At 41.7% G+C, this 16,003-nt stretch overlaps 1 protein-coding gene across 4 annotated transcripts in view; it reads right to left on the reverse strand.

Annotated features, from left to right (window-relative positions):
* atxn2 (ataxin 2) overlaps positions 1–14,682 on the reverse strand; it is a 139,435-nt gene extending 124,753 nt beyond the window's left edge. For 2 of the 4 annotated variants that reach the window (XM_063034633.1, XM_063034630.1), the window contains exon 1: positions 14,297–14,682. Coding sequence is in view for 3 of the 4 variants with exons in the window: in XM_063034630.1 (XP_062890700.1) it covers positions 14,297–14,385 (89 nt within the window). In the remaining variant the exon portion in view is untranslated. The remainder of the gene's footprint in view (positions 1–14,296) is intronic. The other 2 variants (XM_063034631.1, XM_063034634.1) reach the window with 2 other exon arrangements.
* Between the last annotated feature and the right edge of the window lie 1,321 nt (positions 14,683–16,003).

Genomic DNA, 16,003 nt, shown 5'->3' on the forward strand with positions numbered 1-16,003 from the left:
ATGGGCTAACTTAAAACCAAACAGAGTTAAACTTAAAATCACGTCCTCAATCCCAACCTCCATTAAAAACAGTGAAAAGGTAATGTATTTTAACTCACAGTAGTTTAACTACTTCTGTTTGAAATACAATCAAGAGTGATGCTGATAATCCGAGACTGAGACAGTTAGTTGAAAAGGTCTTTTGAGAGTGTAAATCATCAGAAGGCAGAATGGTAATTCAGAAGGCCCTTAGGCTTTTGTCACTTCAGGTCTAGTTGCAATTCATTGACTATGTGGGGATATTCTCAGAAATGAAGTACTGCAGCATCTCCCCCTCTCTACCGACTCAGGTGACTCTGCCATCCTAATTCTTCTTGACCTCAGCGCAGCATTCAGTACTGTGGATCATGCCATTTTAATAGACTGTCTCCAATACTGGGTTGGTGTTGATGGCACTGCCTTGAACTGGTTCACATCCTACCTCAAAAATAGAAGCTACTCCGTCAACATTGGCAAATTATCCTCTTCTACAGCTAGTTTTTCCTGCGGGGTCCCACAAGGTTCCATCCTAGGTCCCATTATTTTCTCTATATACATGCTTCCCCTCGGCCAAATCATTCAAAAACACGATATTTCCTTCCATTGTTATGCTGATGACACACAGCTTTATCTCCCCTTGAAACCAAACGACCAGTCAAATCTAGTCAGCCTCATGAACTGCCTTGAGGACATAAAGTGTTAGATGGCACAAAACTTCCTACAGCTGAATGAAGGCAAGTCTGAAGTTGTCCTGTTTGGCCCCCTGACTCCATCAAAGTGATTATCGACAGTCTTGGTAACCTGTCCACTCTTGTCAAACCCCATGTCAAAAACCTTGGTGTGATATTTGATTCCGCCTTTAAGTTTGACAAGCAAGTTAATGCAGTAGTAAAAGCCAGTTTTTTCCAGCTTCCTACTATTGCCAAAATCAAGTCTTTTCTCTCCCAAGAAAGTCATCCACGCCCTTATATCCTCCCACTTGGACTACTCCAACTCCCTGTATACTGGGATTAGTCAGTCGTCCCTGTCCCACCTGCAACTGGTCCAGAACGCCGCAGCCAGGCTCCTGACAGGTGCCCAGAAAAGGGACCATATTAATTCTATCCTAGCCTCTCTCCACTGACTACCATACAGTTTAGAATTGATTTTACGGTACTCCTGTTTGTTTATAAAGCCCTAAATGGGCTGGCCCCCTCCTGTATCGCAGACCTTCTAACCCCTTATTCTGCTGACTTGGGGCTCCTGACTGTCCCTCAATCTAAATTTAAGTTCAGGGGTGACCGCATCTTTGCTGTTGTAGCCCCTAGACTGTGGAACAGCATTCCCTCCATTGAGTCTTTTAAGTCCAGGCTCAAAACTTACCTTTATTCACTAATGCTTGAATCTTCCTGATGTGGCTGATTTTTGGCTTGTGTCTAGGCTTATTTTGTGCCTACAAGCTGTGTGCCTTGTTGTTTATATCTGTGTTTCTTGTATTTGTAATTCTAGCTACCTGTTATGGTTTGTACAGCACTTTGGTCAACATGAGTTGTTTTTAAATGTGCTTTATAAATAAATTTGACTTGACTTGACTTAATTCTACCAAGAATCATTTCACATACAATGCAGCAAGTTATACCTCTAACACCTGGTTGTAATGAGCTGAAACAAAAGACTAAATTATGTTGGCTGTGCCCAGAAGTTCCAAAGGAAACTACTCATGTTCAACTATTTTCACGCATGTTCCAAACTTATTGACCCATGAACATATCAAACTACTCCATCTGTCATACCATTCCTTCTAGCAAAAGCTCAATTAATGAGACTGTGCAATGTGTCCAACAGTTAGGGTGTGTGTGTGTGTGTGTGTGTGTGTGTGTGTGTGTGTGTGTGTGTGTGTGTGTGTATGTGTATATGGGGGGGTAATTGTAATTGTTTTATGTTAGTTTGATACTTTCATTAATTTGCGTTGTTAATTTTCATTTACTATTTACTTAATGTTGTTGTTTTCAAGTATTACTAAATAGCTAAAACAAAGACATCCAAGTTTAATATAACATAATCACAAGAAATTCTGCAGATGCTGGAAATCCAAAGTAAAATACAAAACACTGGAGGAACTCAGCAGGTCAGGCAGCATCCATGGAAATCAACAAATGGGTGACATTTCGGGCCGAGACCCTTCTTCAGGATTAGTCCAGCATTTTGTGTGATATTACAATGTTCTCAACCTAGTTTTGCCTCAAAGACTGTCATGGCATTCTCCAGCTGAGATATGCAGTCAGAGGCCTACATCTTGCAAAGGTTTCACTGCGGAGGATCACTGTTGTATATAACTAAAGCCCGATTTATACTTATGTGTACGGGCTACGCCATAGGCCTGATTTATACCTCTGCGTAGCCCTACGCCATAGCGAGCATGCATTTTTGTGTCTGCGTCGCTCTGCAATTCACCACCAAAACACTAGATGGTGGTGGGGTTTCTAAGCCACTGTGTTGAGTTTCTTCGTGAGAGACATGGACAAGGAAATGCATTTCAAATATTTTTGGATGTCGGCAGGTAGACTTGACGTTTTACTTCATCGTCTCCAACCATTTATTTCGCATCAGTGTACAGACATGGCGGAGAAAAGCAACCGGAAATGCGTAGGACGAAATGCAGTGCTACCAAGCCGACCAATCACAGTTGTTGCGGTCTTCGTCGCCACGACATATGAGTTACTTTTTTGGGGAGGTGAACGTCACCCCACGGCGTAGGGTATGCGGTACCTACGGCGTACATTTGACACAGAAGTATAAATCAGGCTTAAGACTGAACCACAAATGTTGTAACAGGGAAATGTAAAAACCTTTATTCACACAGTAAATCTTCAGGACAGAATCTAACTCTGCCGACTCAATGCTCTTTACTTCAACACAAATATAACAATAAATTATTAACAGCTCCAATTGCTATCATCTACTTAACTCTTAACATTTTGAATATAGTCAGAAACTTTACAGAATCACCTATGTACAGTGGTAGCACAATTCTACTAGCAGAACTTCTTTGAACTAGGCTATAGGTAAGCCTAATAATTTCTAAGGTAGGGACATGTTCAGCGCAACTTTGTGGGCCGAAGGGCCTGTATCGTGCTGTATGTTTTCTGTTTCTATTTGATACTAGTGTCTGCTCCAAAACCTGCTGAGTTCAAACTCCTTACACCCAAAAAAAAACCCTTTTTGTTATAGTGTTGAAGAGCCTATGAATATACAACTAACCAGAAGGTTAAGGCTACATCCAAACTACGCAGAGTAATTTTGACAAAGCTTTTTCTCTTCATTTTGACCCTCCGTCCACATTGAAACAGTGTTTTCATCCCCCGAAAACAGAGTTTTTCTAAAACACTCTCCAGAGTGTGTAAATTTGAAAACAATTGTTGCGCATTGTAGTGTGGATGGGGTAAATGAAGATATTTAAAAACGCTGTCATGACAACACCACAACGATTCTTTTTCTGCTTCTGCTTGGTACTGCGCGAGCACTGCTGTACGGCTGTTATAACACGCAGTCGGTGTGAACGGCGTGAGAGTCAAGTTGTAAAGTGAGCTTTTTTGACTATTTAAAAACGCTGTCATGACGTGCCAGAAAAGATGGCCGCAGCGCGGCATTTCATTGTTTTCTTGAACGCAACCCCCCACATAACCTAACAATTTCAGAACAGACGACAACGAGACTGAAGCCAGAAGAGTTAGAAATGTACTCACCAAATACTTTGACCCATAGCTAACTGAATAAATAAGTATACTCACTTTGCCCTGTTTTCTGTCCTTGCTTATATGAAGGTGGTTTACCTATTTATGCAAGTACTTCTCTGACAATAGATGTGTAACAGCCTAATGTAACATTGTATGGAAATACAAGATAACACTGATGCAGACATGTTTTATACATTTAACAAGGTGCTTTATTAATGCAACAGAGTTAGTCAATTTTTCAATGTTCGTCGTCAGCCGGTCATACTGTCCATGAACTCCCAGTCGGTTGCCTCCATACGCTCCAGTATTTGTTGTTTTTTCAGTTTTAAATCCTCCTGCACGAGAGCCAACAGCAATTCCTTTAAAGTTTTTCTAGTCTGTAACTGGACTAATGCGCACCAAGTATACCGTTTCCTCTTCGCTTGTTTTGTGTCCCGTGCATGCCGGCCAAATACCCGTTCTAATGTGGGCGGAGATATTTTGAAAAACGCTTGGTGTGGACGCCTGTCGTTTTTACTCGAAATCGGCGTTTTCAAAATTATCGGGTCTAGTGCGGATGTAACCAAAGTAACAAAAAACAGGATTGTCCTGAACTTTGCATTAAGTAACAGGAATACACCTTTAACAATGTGCTAATAGCAAGAACATTCTTCTGTTGTCTCCCCCTACGTTGTTTCAATGGGACAGAATCAAAATGTCCCACAAGGTATCAGTCAAAAGTTAAATTATGTACAGGTTTTATTTCCATAATTTTATAACTCCAGAACAGTCACTGAAGTCAGGGATCTGGTTCTGACATGGGTATGTACAGCTGACCAGGACCAACTAGAACCACAGACTAAGAGGTAAATTCACCACAAATTGACCCATAACCTTATTGTGCATCATTCTGATCAATATTGTTGTACTTGCAACTTTTCAGGTCTATAATTCATAAGGTTATCAAATGCATAACAGATTTACGTAATATAGAAAACCCTGATTGTATATGATAGAAAAAGGCAACCTGGACAGTATGGTATGCTGTGAATAGTTATCAGTGATGTTGCTATCTTAATATAATAACGGAAAATATACACTCAAATATGACCATCAAAACCCTAAAAAGTATAAAACAATAGGCAAGATAATTAATATGCATAATTGGTAATTAGATGGTCAGGGATCAAGCCTAGCTTTAAGATTCAAGACAACAGAAAAAGAGAATTCAATGTCTCTTCATTTCTGCCCAAAGATATGACAAGTCCATTGTTTTGCCGGCACTTCATTTCCACCCCCCCCCCCCATGCAATCCATTCCTAAGTAGGTATGCAGGCAATATTCACTTGCCAGTCACCTCCATCCCCTAAATTTAAAGTTCATATATGTAAGCACTTTAGATTTACAAGCAGTTTTATTAAAGAAAAACTCTCATTGATAATACCTTTCATAATCTCAAGTCACCTGAAAATTCTTTACGATTAATGAAAACCTTTCTAGATGCAAGTCTTTGACTTTAAACGTTTTTTCTCCACCGATGCTGTCTGATCTGCTGAGAACTTCCAGTATTTTCTGATTTTGTTACAATTAATGAAATTACTTTTAAGGTCAAAGAACAGCACTTTCACTGTCATTGGGATTCAAAATCAAACTCAATAATTTTGAATAATCAGCATTTCTATTCCAATGTTGCTCCTTAATTGCTTTTAAATTTCAGATCATTGTTCTGCATTTTCATCTAACCTGGGCATTTATTACTTTGTACTAAGTACTTTTTATTATTTAATCCCTCCTCTTCCACCAATCTCTAAATCTTAGAACTCATGTTTTCTAACTATTTCCCCCATTCTGATTAAATAAATAATGCTTATTTTCATACAAGAATCCTGATCTAAGAATTTCCAGCAGTTTCTGAGTTTTATTTTTAATTGGCATATCAAAGGGTGTTTTGACAACGGCACGCTACTAGCAGGATATCTTGAGGACCCAATGGTCACAAAGTTCTGGTTAACCAATGCAAGTCAGCAATGTGTTGATTCCCAAACTCAAGTGGTAGGAGAAAAAGGTCCATTGCTCTAGCGCATACAATATAGATTTTCCTGCTGTAACATGCAGCCAGAACTCATCTCATCAAGTATCCGTCAACATTTCTGAAGATCTAACCTGAGTCCAACATTTTGATGCAACTACAGAGACACACATACCAGCAGCCATACTTCATTCGGAGTTTGCTGAGATTTGATATATCACCAAAGACTCTAGCAAGCTTCTACAAATGTACCGTGGAGAACATTCTAATTGGTTGCATCGCCGTGTAGTATGGAGGGGCCACTGCACAGGATCGAAAGATGCTGCAGGAAGTTGCAAACTCAGCCAGCTCCATTACGGGCACTAGCCTCCCTAGGCTCAAGGACATCTTCAAAAGGCAATGCATCAAAAAGGCAGCATCCATCGTTAAGGACCCCATCACCCAGGACATACCCTCTTCTCACTGCCACCAAAGAGGTGTCAGAGAAGCATGAGGGACACATACTCAGCATTCTAGGAACAGCTTCTTCCCCTCCATCATCAGATTTTTGAATGGACAATGAATGCATGTACACTACCTCACTATTTTTCACTCTCTTTTTGCACTTATTTAATTTACTTTTCATTTATGTTAATTGAGCCATCGGTTAATTGGGGTAACCACTTATTTGGGACATTATACTGCTTAACTGGGGCAGGAATTGATCAGTCACATGCAGCTGTGTGACTGTTAGACACTACACCGTGTTTAGAGCGAATAGGTGCGTCAGTTGCACGGGCTTGTGTTATGTTACTCATTTAAGCCGATGGACGCTGATTCAAAAAGTAGTGATCTGATCATTTAGTTTTTTAAATTTTGACTTTAACTTTTTTTGAGACCTTTGCTATGAAAAAACTTGATTCTAGCCAAAAAAAAAATTCCAGACTGAACCAAATTCAAAGCCATCTGCCTAACACCATTCATCTTCAGTTGATATATATACCTGGAGAGCCAAAATTTACAATTACACGCTTGATACATCAGCAAGATCAACTGTGAGAAGTATGGACATTACTCAGGGACAACAGGGAAGACCCAAAACAGAAAGCATGATTGTAGGGATCCAGATGTCGAAGAGGATCTCAGTCAATGGTTTTCCATTGTAACTGGACAGGGGGTACGTTTCAGTGGAACAATGTTACAAAAAACAAGTCAGAGGAGCTCACTAAGAAGTTGGTCATGAAGATTTTAAAGCAACAGATGGTTGGTTGTCTCGATGGAAATGTAGACACCACATTAAGAAAGCACATGGCAAGAAAAGTAGTTCTGACGCTACAAGTGCTGATAAATGGAAATCTACAAGGCTCCCTAATTTGCTTCTAAAGTTTTGTGCAGATATCTACAATGCCAATGAAACAGGCCTTTTTATTTATTGCGCCATGCTGGATGGTTACCTTTGCTATAAACACACAATACTATCTGGTTCAAAGAAAGCAATGGATCGCATTAGTTGTTGTGTTGTGCAAATATGTCAGGATCTGATAAAAATAAATTGTTGGTTATTGTAAAAAGTGTTAAACTGTGATGCCTCAAGGGGCTAAGAATGAATAGTTCACTAATCAAGTACTATGCCAGCCCACACTTGAGAATTCCTCCACTGGTAACCATTATGAACTAATACACAGTTTTGTAGTACTGTAGTAATATTGGTAGCATTTTAATTTTTTCTGCATTTCATTAACAACATAATGTGTTACTCGGTTAAACAGTACTTTATGTTTTTATACCTTTTTAACTATTTCCATAAAACTTTGGATAATTGGGGTAGCTGTTTAATTGGGCCAAAACATACCTGTCCCTATGTGTCACAATTAACTGGAATCATATACATATTTAATTTATAGTTTTTATCATGTATTGCACTGTACTGCTCCCACAAAATAACAAATTTCACAATATATGCCAGCAACATAAAACCTGATTCTGATTCTTCAACACAAATACCCAGTGTCAAGATGTTGTTTATTGAGTATAGCACAGTGCTTAACACCATCATTCCTACGGTTCTGATCAAAAAGCTACAGAACCTGGGCCTCTGTGCCTTCCTCTGCAACTGGATCCTAGACTTCCTAACCAGAAGATCACAATTTGGGCTGACTGGAAATAACATCTCCAGCTCACTGATAATCAACACTGGCGCATTCAGGGATGTGTGCTTAGCCCACTGCTCAACTCTCTCTACGCCCATTGTCTCCGTGGCTAGACTCACCCCCCAGCTCAAATGCCATCTATAAATTTGTTGACAACACAACTACTGTTGGCAGAATTTCAGATGGTGACAAGAGGGTGTACAGGAGTGAGATATACCAGCTAGTTGAGTGGTGTCGCAGCAACAACCTTGCACGCAACGTCAGTAAAACCAAAGAAATGACTGCAGACTTTAGAAAGGGCAAGAGAAGGGAAGACACACCAGTCCTCTTAGAGGGATCAGAAGCGGAAAGGGAAAGCACTTTCAAGTTCCTCAGTGCCAATACCACTGACATATCGATGCAGCTACAAAGAAGGCTATATTTTATTCAGAGTTTGAGGAGATTTGGTATGTCACCAAAAACACTCACAAATTTATACAGATGTACTGTGGAGAGCATTCTAACTGGCTGCATCACTGTCTGGTATGGAGGGGGAGCTACTGCACAGGATTGAAGCAAGCTGCAGAGAGTTGTACAATTACTCAGTTCTATCATGGCACTAGCCTCTGCAGTATCCAGGACATCTTCAAGGAGCAAAGGAGTGGTGTTCTCCCCCCACCCCATTATTATGTAACTGCACTGCTGTCACAAAGTTAACAAATTTCACGACATATAATCTGACTCTGTCTTAAGTATTCAAAGTCACTGCTTCCACTATCATTCGGGAGCTTCGGATGCCAACCGCCGTAAAACAAGATACAGCTTCAAAGACTCACAATCCTCAGAAAAATCAACTTAAATGGATGACTCCTTTCTCTTAAAGAGTGACCTAATGTAGAACCTCACAGAAGAGGACATACTCACCCAATAAGACTATCTTGTACCTCTTCAGCCAAGTCCCCTCCATCTCTTAAACTAGCCCATCCAATATTCCACAAAAGAAAACTGATTACTGTCAAATGCCAAATAACTGGGACAACACAAAATTTGGATAGGGAATTTCATAGAACTGTAATAAACATGTTATACCTGAAACTCAAAGATAAGAATGTACCAAATGAACTCAAAGATAAGAATGTACCAAAATGAATTACTATACTGCCCTTTCACACATTTAAAATTTTGTTTGGGGAATCAGAATTTAAGCCTGCTCTTTAAGACAAGAACTCATTTTCACACAATGTACTGTAATATAGTTAAATTAATGAGTAAAATACATTAAAATTTTATTTTGTGCTAAGAGAAGTGCATGATAAATTGAACTTTTACCTGTATATGCTATAACTGAACAATGAAGCAAAAAATAAAGATCTGACCAACTTAGTTCCAAGGCTATTACTCTCACTACAGTCGGCAAATACAAGTACAAAAAAAATTCAACACAAAGAATGTGACAATATAGGCACACATTCTGGTGCTGCATCAGTAGATTGCTACATGTCAAATATCAAACTAAACTGATTGCTTTCTCAAAGTGGATGTAAAAGAATCCATTATATGAAGATGAGCAGGAATGTACTTTCAATATCCTGAAGAAGGGTCTTGGCCCAAAAGGTTGACTGTTTATTCATTTCCATAGATGCTGCCTGACCTGCTGAGTTCCTCCAGCATTTTATGTATGTTGCTTCAATATCTCAGCCATGTTAAACAACTGATAATACTAAATCATATTATCTAGTTATGCCCCATTGCTTTAAATGTTCAGTGAACAGATTGGCTGCCTCAGTGACATGAATTGGGGACACTTGTATGCAAATATTTTATGTTATTGCTTATGAAGTGGTCTGGGACACCGATTCTTTCAAGCACTAAATATACAAGTTTCTCTTACTTGCTCTTGGCCTACAAATCCGCAGACTTACCAAATATTTACACAATACATCCAACTTAAATAAAAGTCAATGTTTTAAGTCATCTCAGCCATTACAATGCCCCACTGAAGATCAAACAAATTCTTGAAACCTTAAATTGTACACTGGTGTCAAATTAGGGACTTTGATTTTACAGGTAATCAATAATAAACTGCATACACATAGAAGAGAGACTACTGATCTTGTAACAGTACAAGGTTCATCTTGGTTAAAGACCCAATGATTTAAATTCAGACTTCAGTTTTCTTTAGCTAATAGCTGGCATGCAACTGTAAATCCATTATCCCCAACAAAAATTAGTCATTATGTTCATAAAAGTAATGAATGAATTTTCACCCCTGCTAAATATCATTCATTGCAAGTCACAAATGACAGCTTATGTGACAAGATTAATTTATGCCCCTTCAGTTTTCTCAACCTTTTGACCCAGTTAATCACAACTTCAAATGGCTCTTTATGCGTAATGCAGCTGGTGGAATTGCACTGACTCAGCTCTATTCTAATATATTCTACCACAGACAGAAATCAACTTCATTGGACTCTTCCAACTTCTTCACAATCCAACAGTATGAACCCTGCTAAACCCCTACCTCCCGCTCAAAAATTTACCTCAGGTGCCCCTCCCCACCCTAATTACCAGTTGCTCCTTGTCAGCAACATGGTCCAGAGAGCGTCAGACTCCAACAGCTGACATCGAGTTCCACCCCCCCACTATCTATTGATTGCTTCATTACCCCAGCCAACTTGCTGCTCATCCAGTCTGAAGAACAGTTTTCCTCCAATTACATATTGAGAACACCAATGTCAGCAGCCCCATCCCTGTCACAATTGCTCTCTAACTACAAATGCTATGCCCCTTCAGACATCCACCTCAGTAAACTGTTAATGCACAACTTTTATGTTAGATCTGATCCCAAAGTAAACTTTGCAACCACATTGTACTGATGTATTTCCCCTCTGTAATACTTACATCTCAGCTCAGGTGCAGTGTAAACACTCTTTTATATCTTGTTACATTTGGCCTTCATGATAACAATGCACTTGTGGCCTGCCACATCATACCCTAAATAAATATTATTCAGAACTCTGAAATCCACGTGTTTGTTTCTACTAACTCTCACCTACCTATTGTTCATGCCTCAGGTCTAGTACCGTATCGAATAGAAAGTCCCATCACAAACACAAGAAAATCTGCGAATGAGGGAAATCCAAAGCAACACACACAAAATGCTGGAGAAACTCAGCAGGTCAGGCTGCATCTGTGGAAGTGAGTAAACAGTTGACATTTTGGGCTGAGATCCTTCATCAGGACTGGAAAGGGAGGGGAGAAGTCAGAATAAGAAGGTGGGGGAGGAGAGGAAAAAGTACAAGATGGCAGGTAATAGATGAAACTGGGAGGGGGTTGGGGGTGAAGTAAAGAGCTGGGAAGTTAAGTGGTGAAACAGATAAAGGGCTGGAGAAGGGAGAATCTGAGAGGAGGACAGAAGATGATGGATGAAAGGAATAGGAAGAAACATCAGAGGAAGCTGGTCAGGTAAGAAGAGGTGCGAAGGGGAAACAAGAATGAGGAATTCTGAAGGAGAGTGGGGAGCAATTACCGGAAGTTCAAGAAATTGATGCTCATAACATTAGGTTGGAGACTACCCAGATGGAATACAAGATATTGCTTCTTCAACCTGAGTGTGGCCCATCATGGCAGAAGACTCGATGAACTGATATGTCGGAATGGAAATGGAAAGTAAAATTGAAATGGGTGGCCATCGGGAAATCCTGCTTTTTGTGGTGGATGGAGCAAAGATGCTTGATAAAGCAGTTTCCCAATCTAAACTTGGTCTCCCCAAACCTGCTACTTTTTAAAAACAGCCCTGAAAACTTAAACATTTGTCAACGTTATGGTAAATTACCGTGGAATGATTCACCACACAAAAAAAGTTTTATAAACTGTTGTTGAATGGTCACAACACAGTTCCAAGCACCAAGAACATGAGCCCATATGTAGGGAATCTTACCACTGTGTTTAAAAGTATCGAGTCTAATTTAACATTTCCAACAGCATATTTGAGATAGGACACACATCACTCCAGAAAACACAGGTAGAATAACATTGATACCCCCAATTTATCTTTTTAACCTTTCATATCAAACAATTTTAAAGTACTTAACACAATACTTATGTTGATGCATTCAGGCCAACATGCTATGTGAAAGTAAATGAAAGTTAAGTGACGTGTTTCCCTATCACAGCTGTGACTACTTTTCAAAAAACATTAGCTATTACATGTTTCGGGATTACCTAAGATTGTAAACAAGGCTTTCTCTCTTTCAAAGTTAATTTTAAACCCAATTACTTACTACAGACACAAATAAAGATTCACTGATTGAAATGGCAAACTAGTAACTACCACAAAATAAAAGACAAGAGAAAATCTGCAGTTGCTGGAAATCCAAAGCAATACAGACAAAATGCTGGAGGAACTCAGCAGGCCAGGCAGCATCTACTGAAAACAGTAAACAGCCAACGTTTCAGCCCGAGACCCTTCATCAGAACTGAGGAAAAAAGCTGAGAAGTCAGAGTAAGAAGGTGGGAGGAAGGAGTACAAGGTAGTGGGTGATAGGTAAAACCGGGAAGGGTGAGGGAGTGAAGTAAAGAAGCTGGGAAGTCAATTGGTGAAAGAGATAACGGACCGAAGAAGGGGGAATCTGATAGGAGAGGACAGAAGGCCATGGAAGAAAGGAAAGGGAGAGGGGCACCAGAAAGAGGTGATGCACAGGTAAGGAGATAAGCTGAGAGGGGGAAACAGGAATGGGGAATGGAGGGGGAGGCATTACTGGAAGTTCAAGAAATCAATATTCATGCGATCAGGTTGCCACTCCACTAGGAACAAGGTTCCTCTTGTCCTCACCTACCACCCCACCAACTCTGTGTCCAGCACATAATTCTCTGTTCTGCCATCTCCAACAGGATCCCACTACCAAGCACCACCATTCCCCCCCCCACCACACTTTCTGCTTTCAACAGGGATCATTCCCTGCATGACTCCATTGTCCACTCACCCCTCCTCACTGACCTTCCTACCGGTACTTATCCTTGCAAGCTGAACAAGTGCTACACCTGCCCCTAGACTTCCTCCCTCACTATCATTCAGGGTCCCAAAGAGGCTTTCCAGGTGAGGCAACGCTTCACCTGCAAATCTGTTGGGGTTGTCTACTGTACCTGGTGCGGCCCCCTGTATATCAGTCAGACCCGGCGTAGATTGGGAGACTGCTTTGCCAAGCAGCTACACTCTGTCCACCAGAAAGAGCGGGATCTCCCAGTGGCCACCCATTTTAATTCCACTTCCCATTCTGACATGTTAGTCCACGGCCACCTCTATTGCCACGATGAGGCCACACTCAGGTTGGAGGAGTAACACCTTATATTCCGTCTGGGTAGCCTCCAACCTGATGGCATGAACATAGATTTCTCGAAATTCCAGAAATGCCCCCACCCTACTATTCCCATTCCCCTCTCACCTTATCTCCTTACCTGCCCATCACCTCTCTCTGGTGCTCCTTACCCCTTCCCTTTCTACAATGGCCTTCTGTCCTCCATCAGATTCCCCCTTCTCCAGCCCTTTATCTCTTTCACTAATTGACTTCCCAGCTCTTTACTTCACACCTCCCTGTTACACCTATCACCTACTACCTTGTATTTCTTCCTCTCCTACCTTCTTACTCTGACCTACATTTTTTCCTCCAGCATTTTGCGTGTTACCACAAAATAAAAGCTTACATTTACCCAAGCCTTTTTCCAATGAAGAGTATAATTACGTCAGAGCTTTAAAAGCAGATTGCACAATATTTTGGAAAAGGTAATCATGTACCTCATTATGAAAGTATACATGTATCATTTTAAGCTGGAATGAAAGTTTTGCATCTTTGCCCACACTTGGCTTTCACTGATCAATAAACTATGACAGCACTACTGATTTTGATCATTCCATTATGCATTAAGCTACAAGATTGTTCTGATTTGAATGTCATGTTTCAGAACCATCACTATACAGCAACCCACTTAAATACCCATTATTACTCTTCAAATTAAATGCGGTTAACCCTTAAAATGCCGTCTTGCATTTTTCTGCAAATATTTTGCCTTTCACTTTACACTGTTTAGAAAACATCGCTTACTTTTTAAATAGCTTTTCTAAGATGAAACAAGATCTAAAATAATTTTGAAACTTTGAACAGTGGCGGCCGACAGTGTGTTCCTTAATGGCTCTTTACCTTAAGGAGTCACACCTCTGTATTTTTTAAAAATCTGGATCTTTAATCAACTAACTTCAAAAAGTCTCCTGCGGACAACAGCCTGTGCCAGCTCCACGATTGGTGGTAGGCTGCTAGGCATCAGAAGGTTAGGCCCGAACACTAGGCCCGAGCAAAGTTTCTGCGTGTCCGCTTCACGCCGGCCCGGCACGTTGAAGGGCAACGCGGGGCCTGGCGATGCTAGGCCAGCGAGAAAGGGGTGTGTATTACCTGCCGCCAGACTGCCTGCTTCCTCCTCCGGATCCACCAGCGCCCAGGCCACCGCCGGGCTTTCGGCTATTGGCCTGCTTCATGGACATGATGAGGACGCTGCTCGACTCGCTTCAGATCCTCCTTCTATCACACGCCGCGCTCCGGCATCCACGACTGCGGGTAAATCCGGAGGGCTGATCAGGACGTGACGGCGTGCGGGCAAGTCAGCCCTGCCCCGAGCCCCGAGCTGCGAGGCTGCGAGCCGCGACCCCGCCCTGGCTGTCCCGGTTCACTCAGTGGCCGGCCGGCTGGCTGGCTGGGTGGGTGGGTGGGCGAGCGAGCCCGTTCAGTCGGCGCCGTTGCTATCGCAAAGCTTCAGCCGCCACCAAAACACAGCGGGCGGGAGAGGCGGGGGGAGGGGGAAGGGGAGGAGGGGAAAACAGGATCCGGGCCGGCCTGCGCGCGCACCGCCCGGCGCAGCGACACCAATCTCGGAGAGCGTGAAAGGCCGAGCCCATTCCGCCCCCAGCGCGCATGCGCGCATAAAGTGCCGCCCCTCCACCGAAAAATATAGCCTTTGCCTGCTTGCAATACGAGATATAATATGTATTTCTTGTTATAATAGTACATAATTGGCCTCCTTTGCCCTCTTTATTATTCACCTTTGATCTCACTGTCAGTGGCGGAGATTTTTTTTGGGGCGGGTGGGTTGCGGTGAGTGCGGTGGCCGCGGCACCTGAAGGAAGGTTGATGGCGAACGCGGCTCTCGAAGCTGGGAGCCGGCGGGTTAAATTCAGACACAGCTGCTTATAACGTCAGGAAGCAAGTGTTCTGCAAAAAAAAAACCCGACGCTTTCTCACTAAAACTGCCCTGATGGAGGGTCTCGACCTAAAACGTTCGCCATTCCTGTGCTCTCACGGGTGCAGCTCGACCTGCTGAGTTCTTCCGCAGCTTCCTTTCTTCCCCTTTCCAGATTCCATCTTCTGAAGGGTTTTGTGTCTCTTAAACTGCCAACTAAATTTAGTTCATTAATTATAGAACGTTACCATTTATTTTATTCATTTACAGAATGGGTAGTGCACCGGTAAGGATAGTAATTAATTGAGCAAGTGGTAGGAAATTGGCCTTCGAGTGCAATCCTTATAGGAAGGTACCTTTATTTAGGGAATCTAGAATTTAGATCCAGAGTAACTGAAGAATTTTGATATAATTCTAAAATAGGGTCATGTGTGATAAGGTGGGGGGGTGGGCTTGAAGGGTCTCAGCTGGAAACGTCGAATATGCTCCTTTTCCATAGATGCTGCCTGGCCTGCTGAGTTCCTCCAGCACTTTGTGTGTGTTGCGTGGATTTCCAGCATCTGCCTATTTTCTGTGGTGCTTGCAGCTGATGGTATTCTACCTTGGATAGTAGAGACCACTGATTTGGAAAGAAGCTTTGATAAATCACTGCAGTCTATTTTGTCAGCTGTATACTGTAGTAACTGAGGTGGGAGGGGAAAAAAGTGTTTGGAGTAGGGTCCATGTGCCGATTAATTGGACTGCTTTGTCTTGAATGCTGTTGAAATTCTTGAGTGATTTTTGGAGCTACATTTATCCAAGTATTTGAGGAGATCACACTTTTAATATCACTCTTGGTATGTCTTATGTGTGACAGAAATATGTTGGAGGGCCAGAAGGTAACTTACCACAGGTACCTGGCTTCTGGATTACTTTTGTGTCTGTAA

The sequence above is a fragment of the Mobula hypostoma genome, chromosome 27 (genome assembly GCF_963921235.1).
Source record: "Mobula hypostoma chromosome 27, sMobHyp1.1, whole genome shotgun sequence".
Taxonomy (NCBI): Eukaryota; Metazoa; Chordata; class Chondrichthyes; order Myliobatiformes; family Myliobatidae; genus Mobula; species Mobula hypostoma.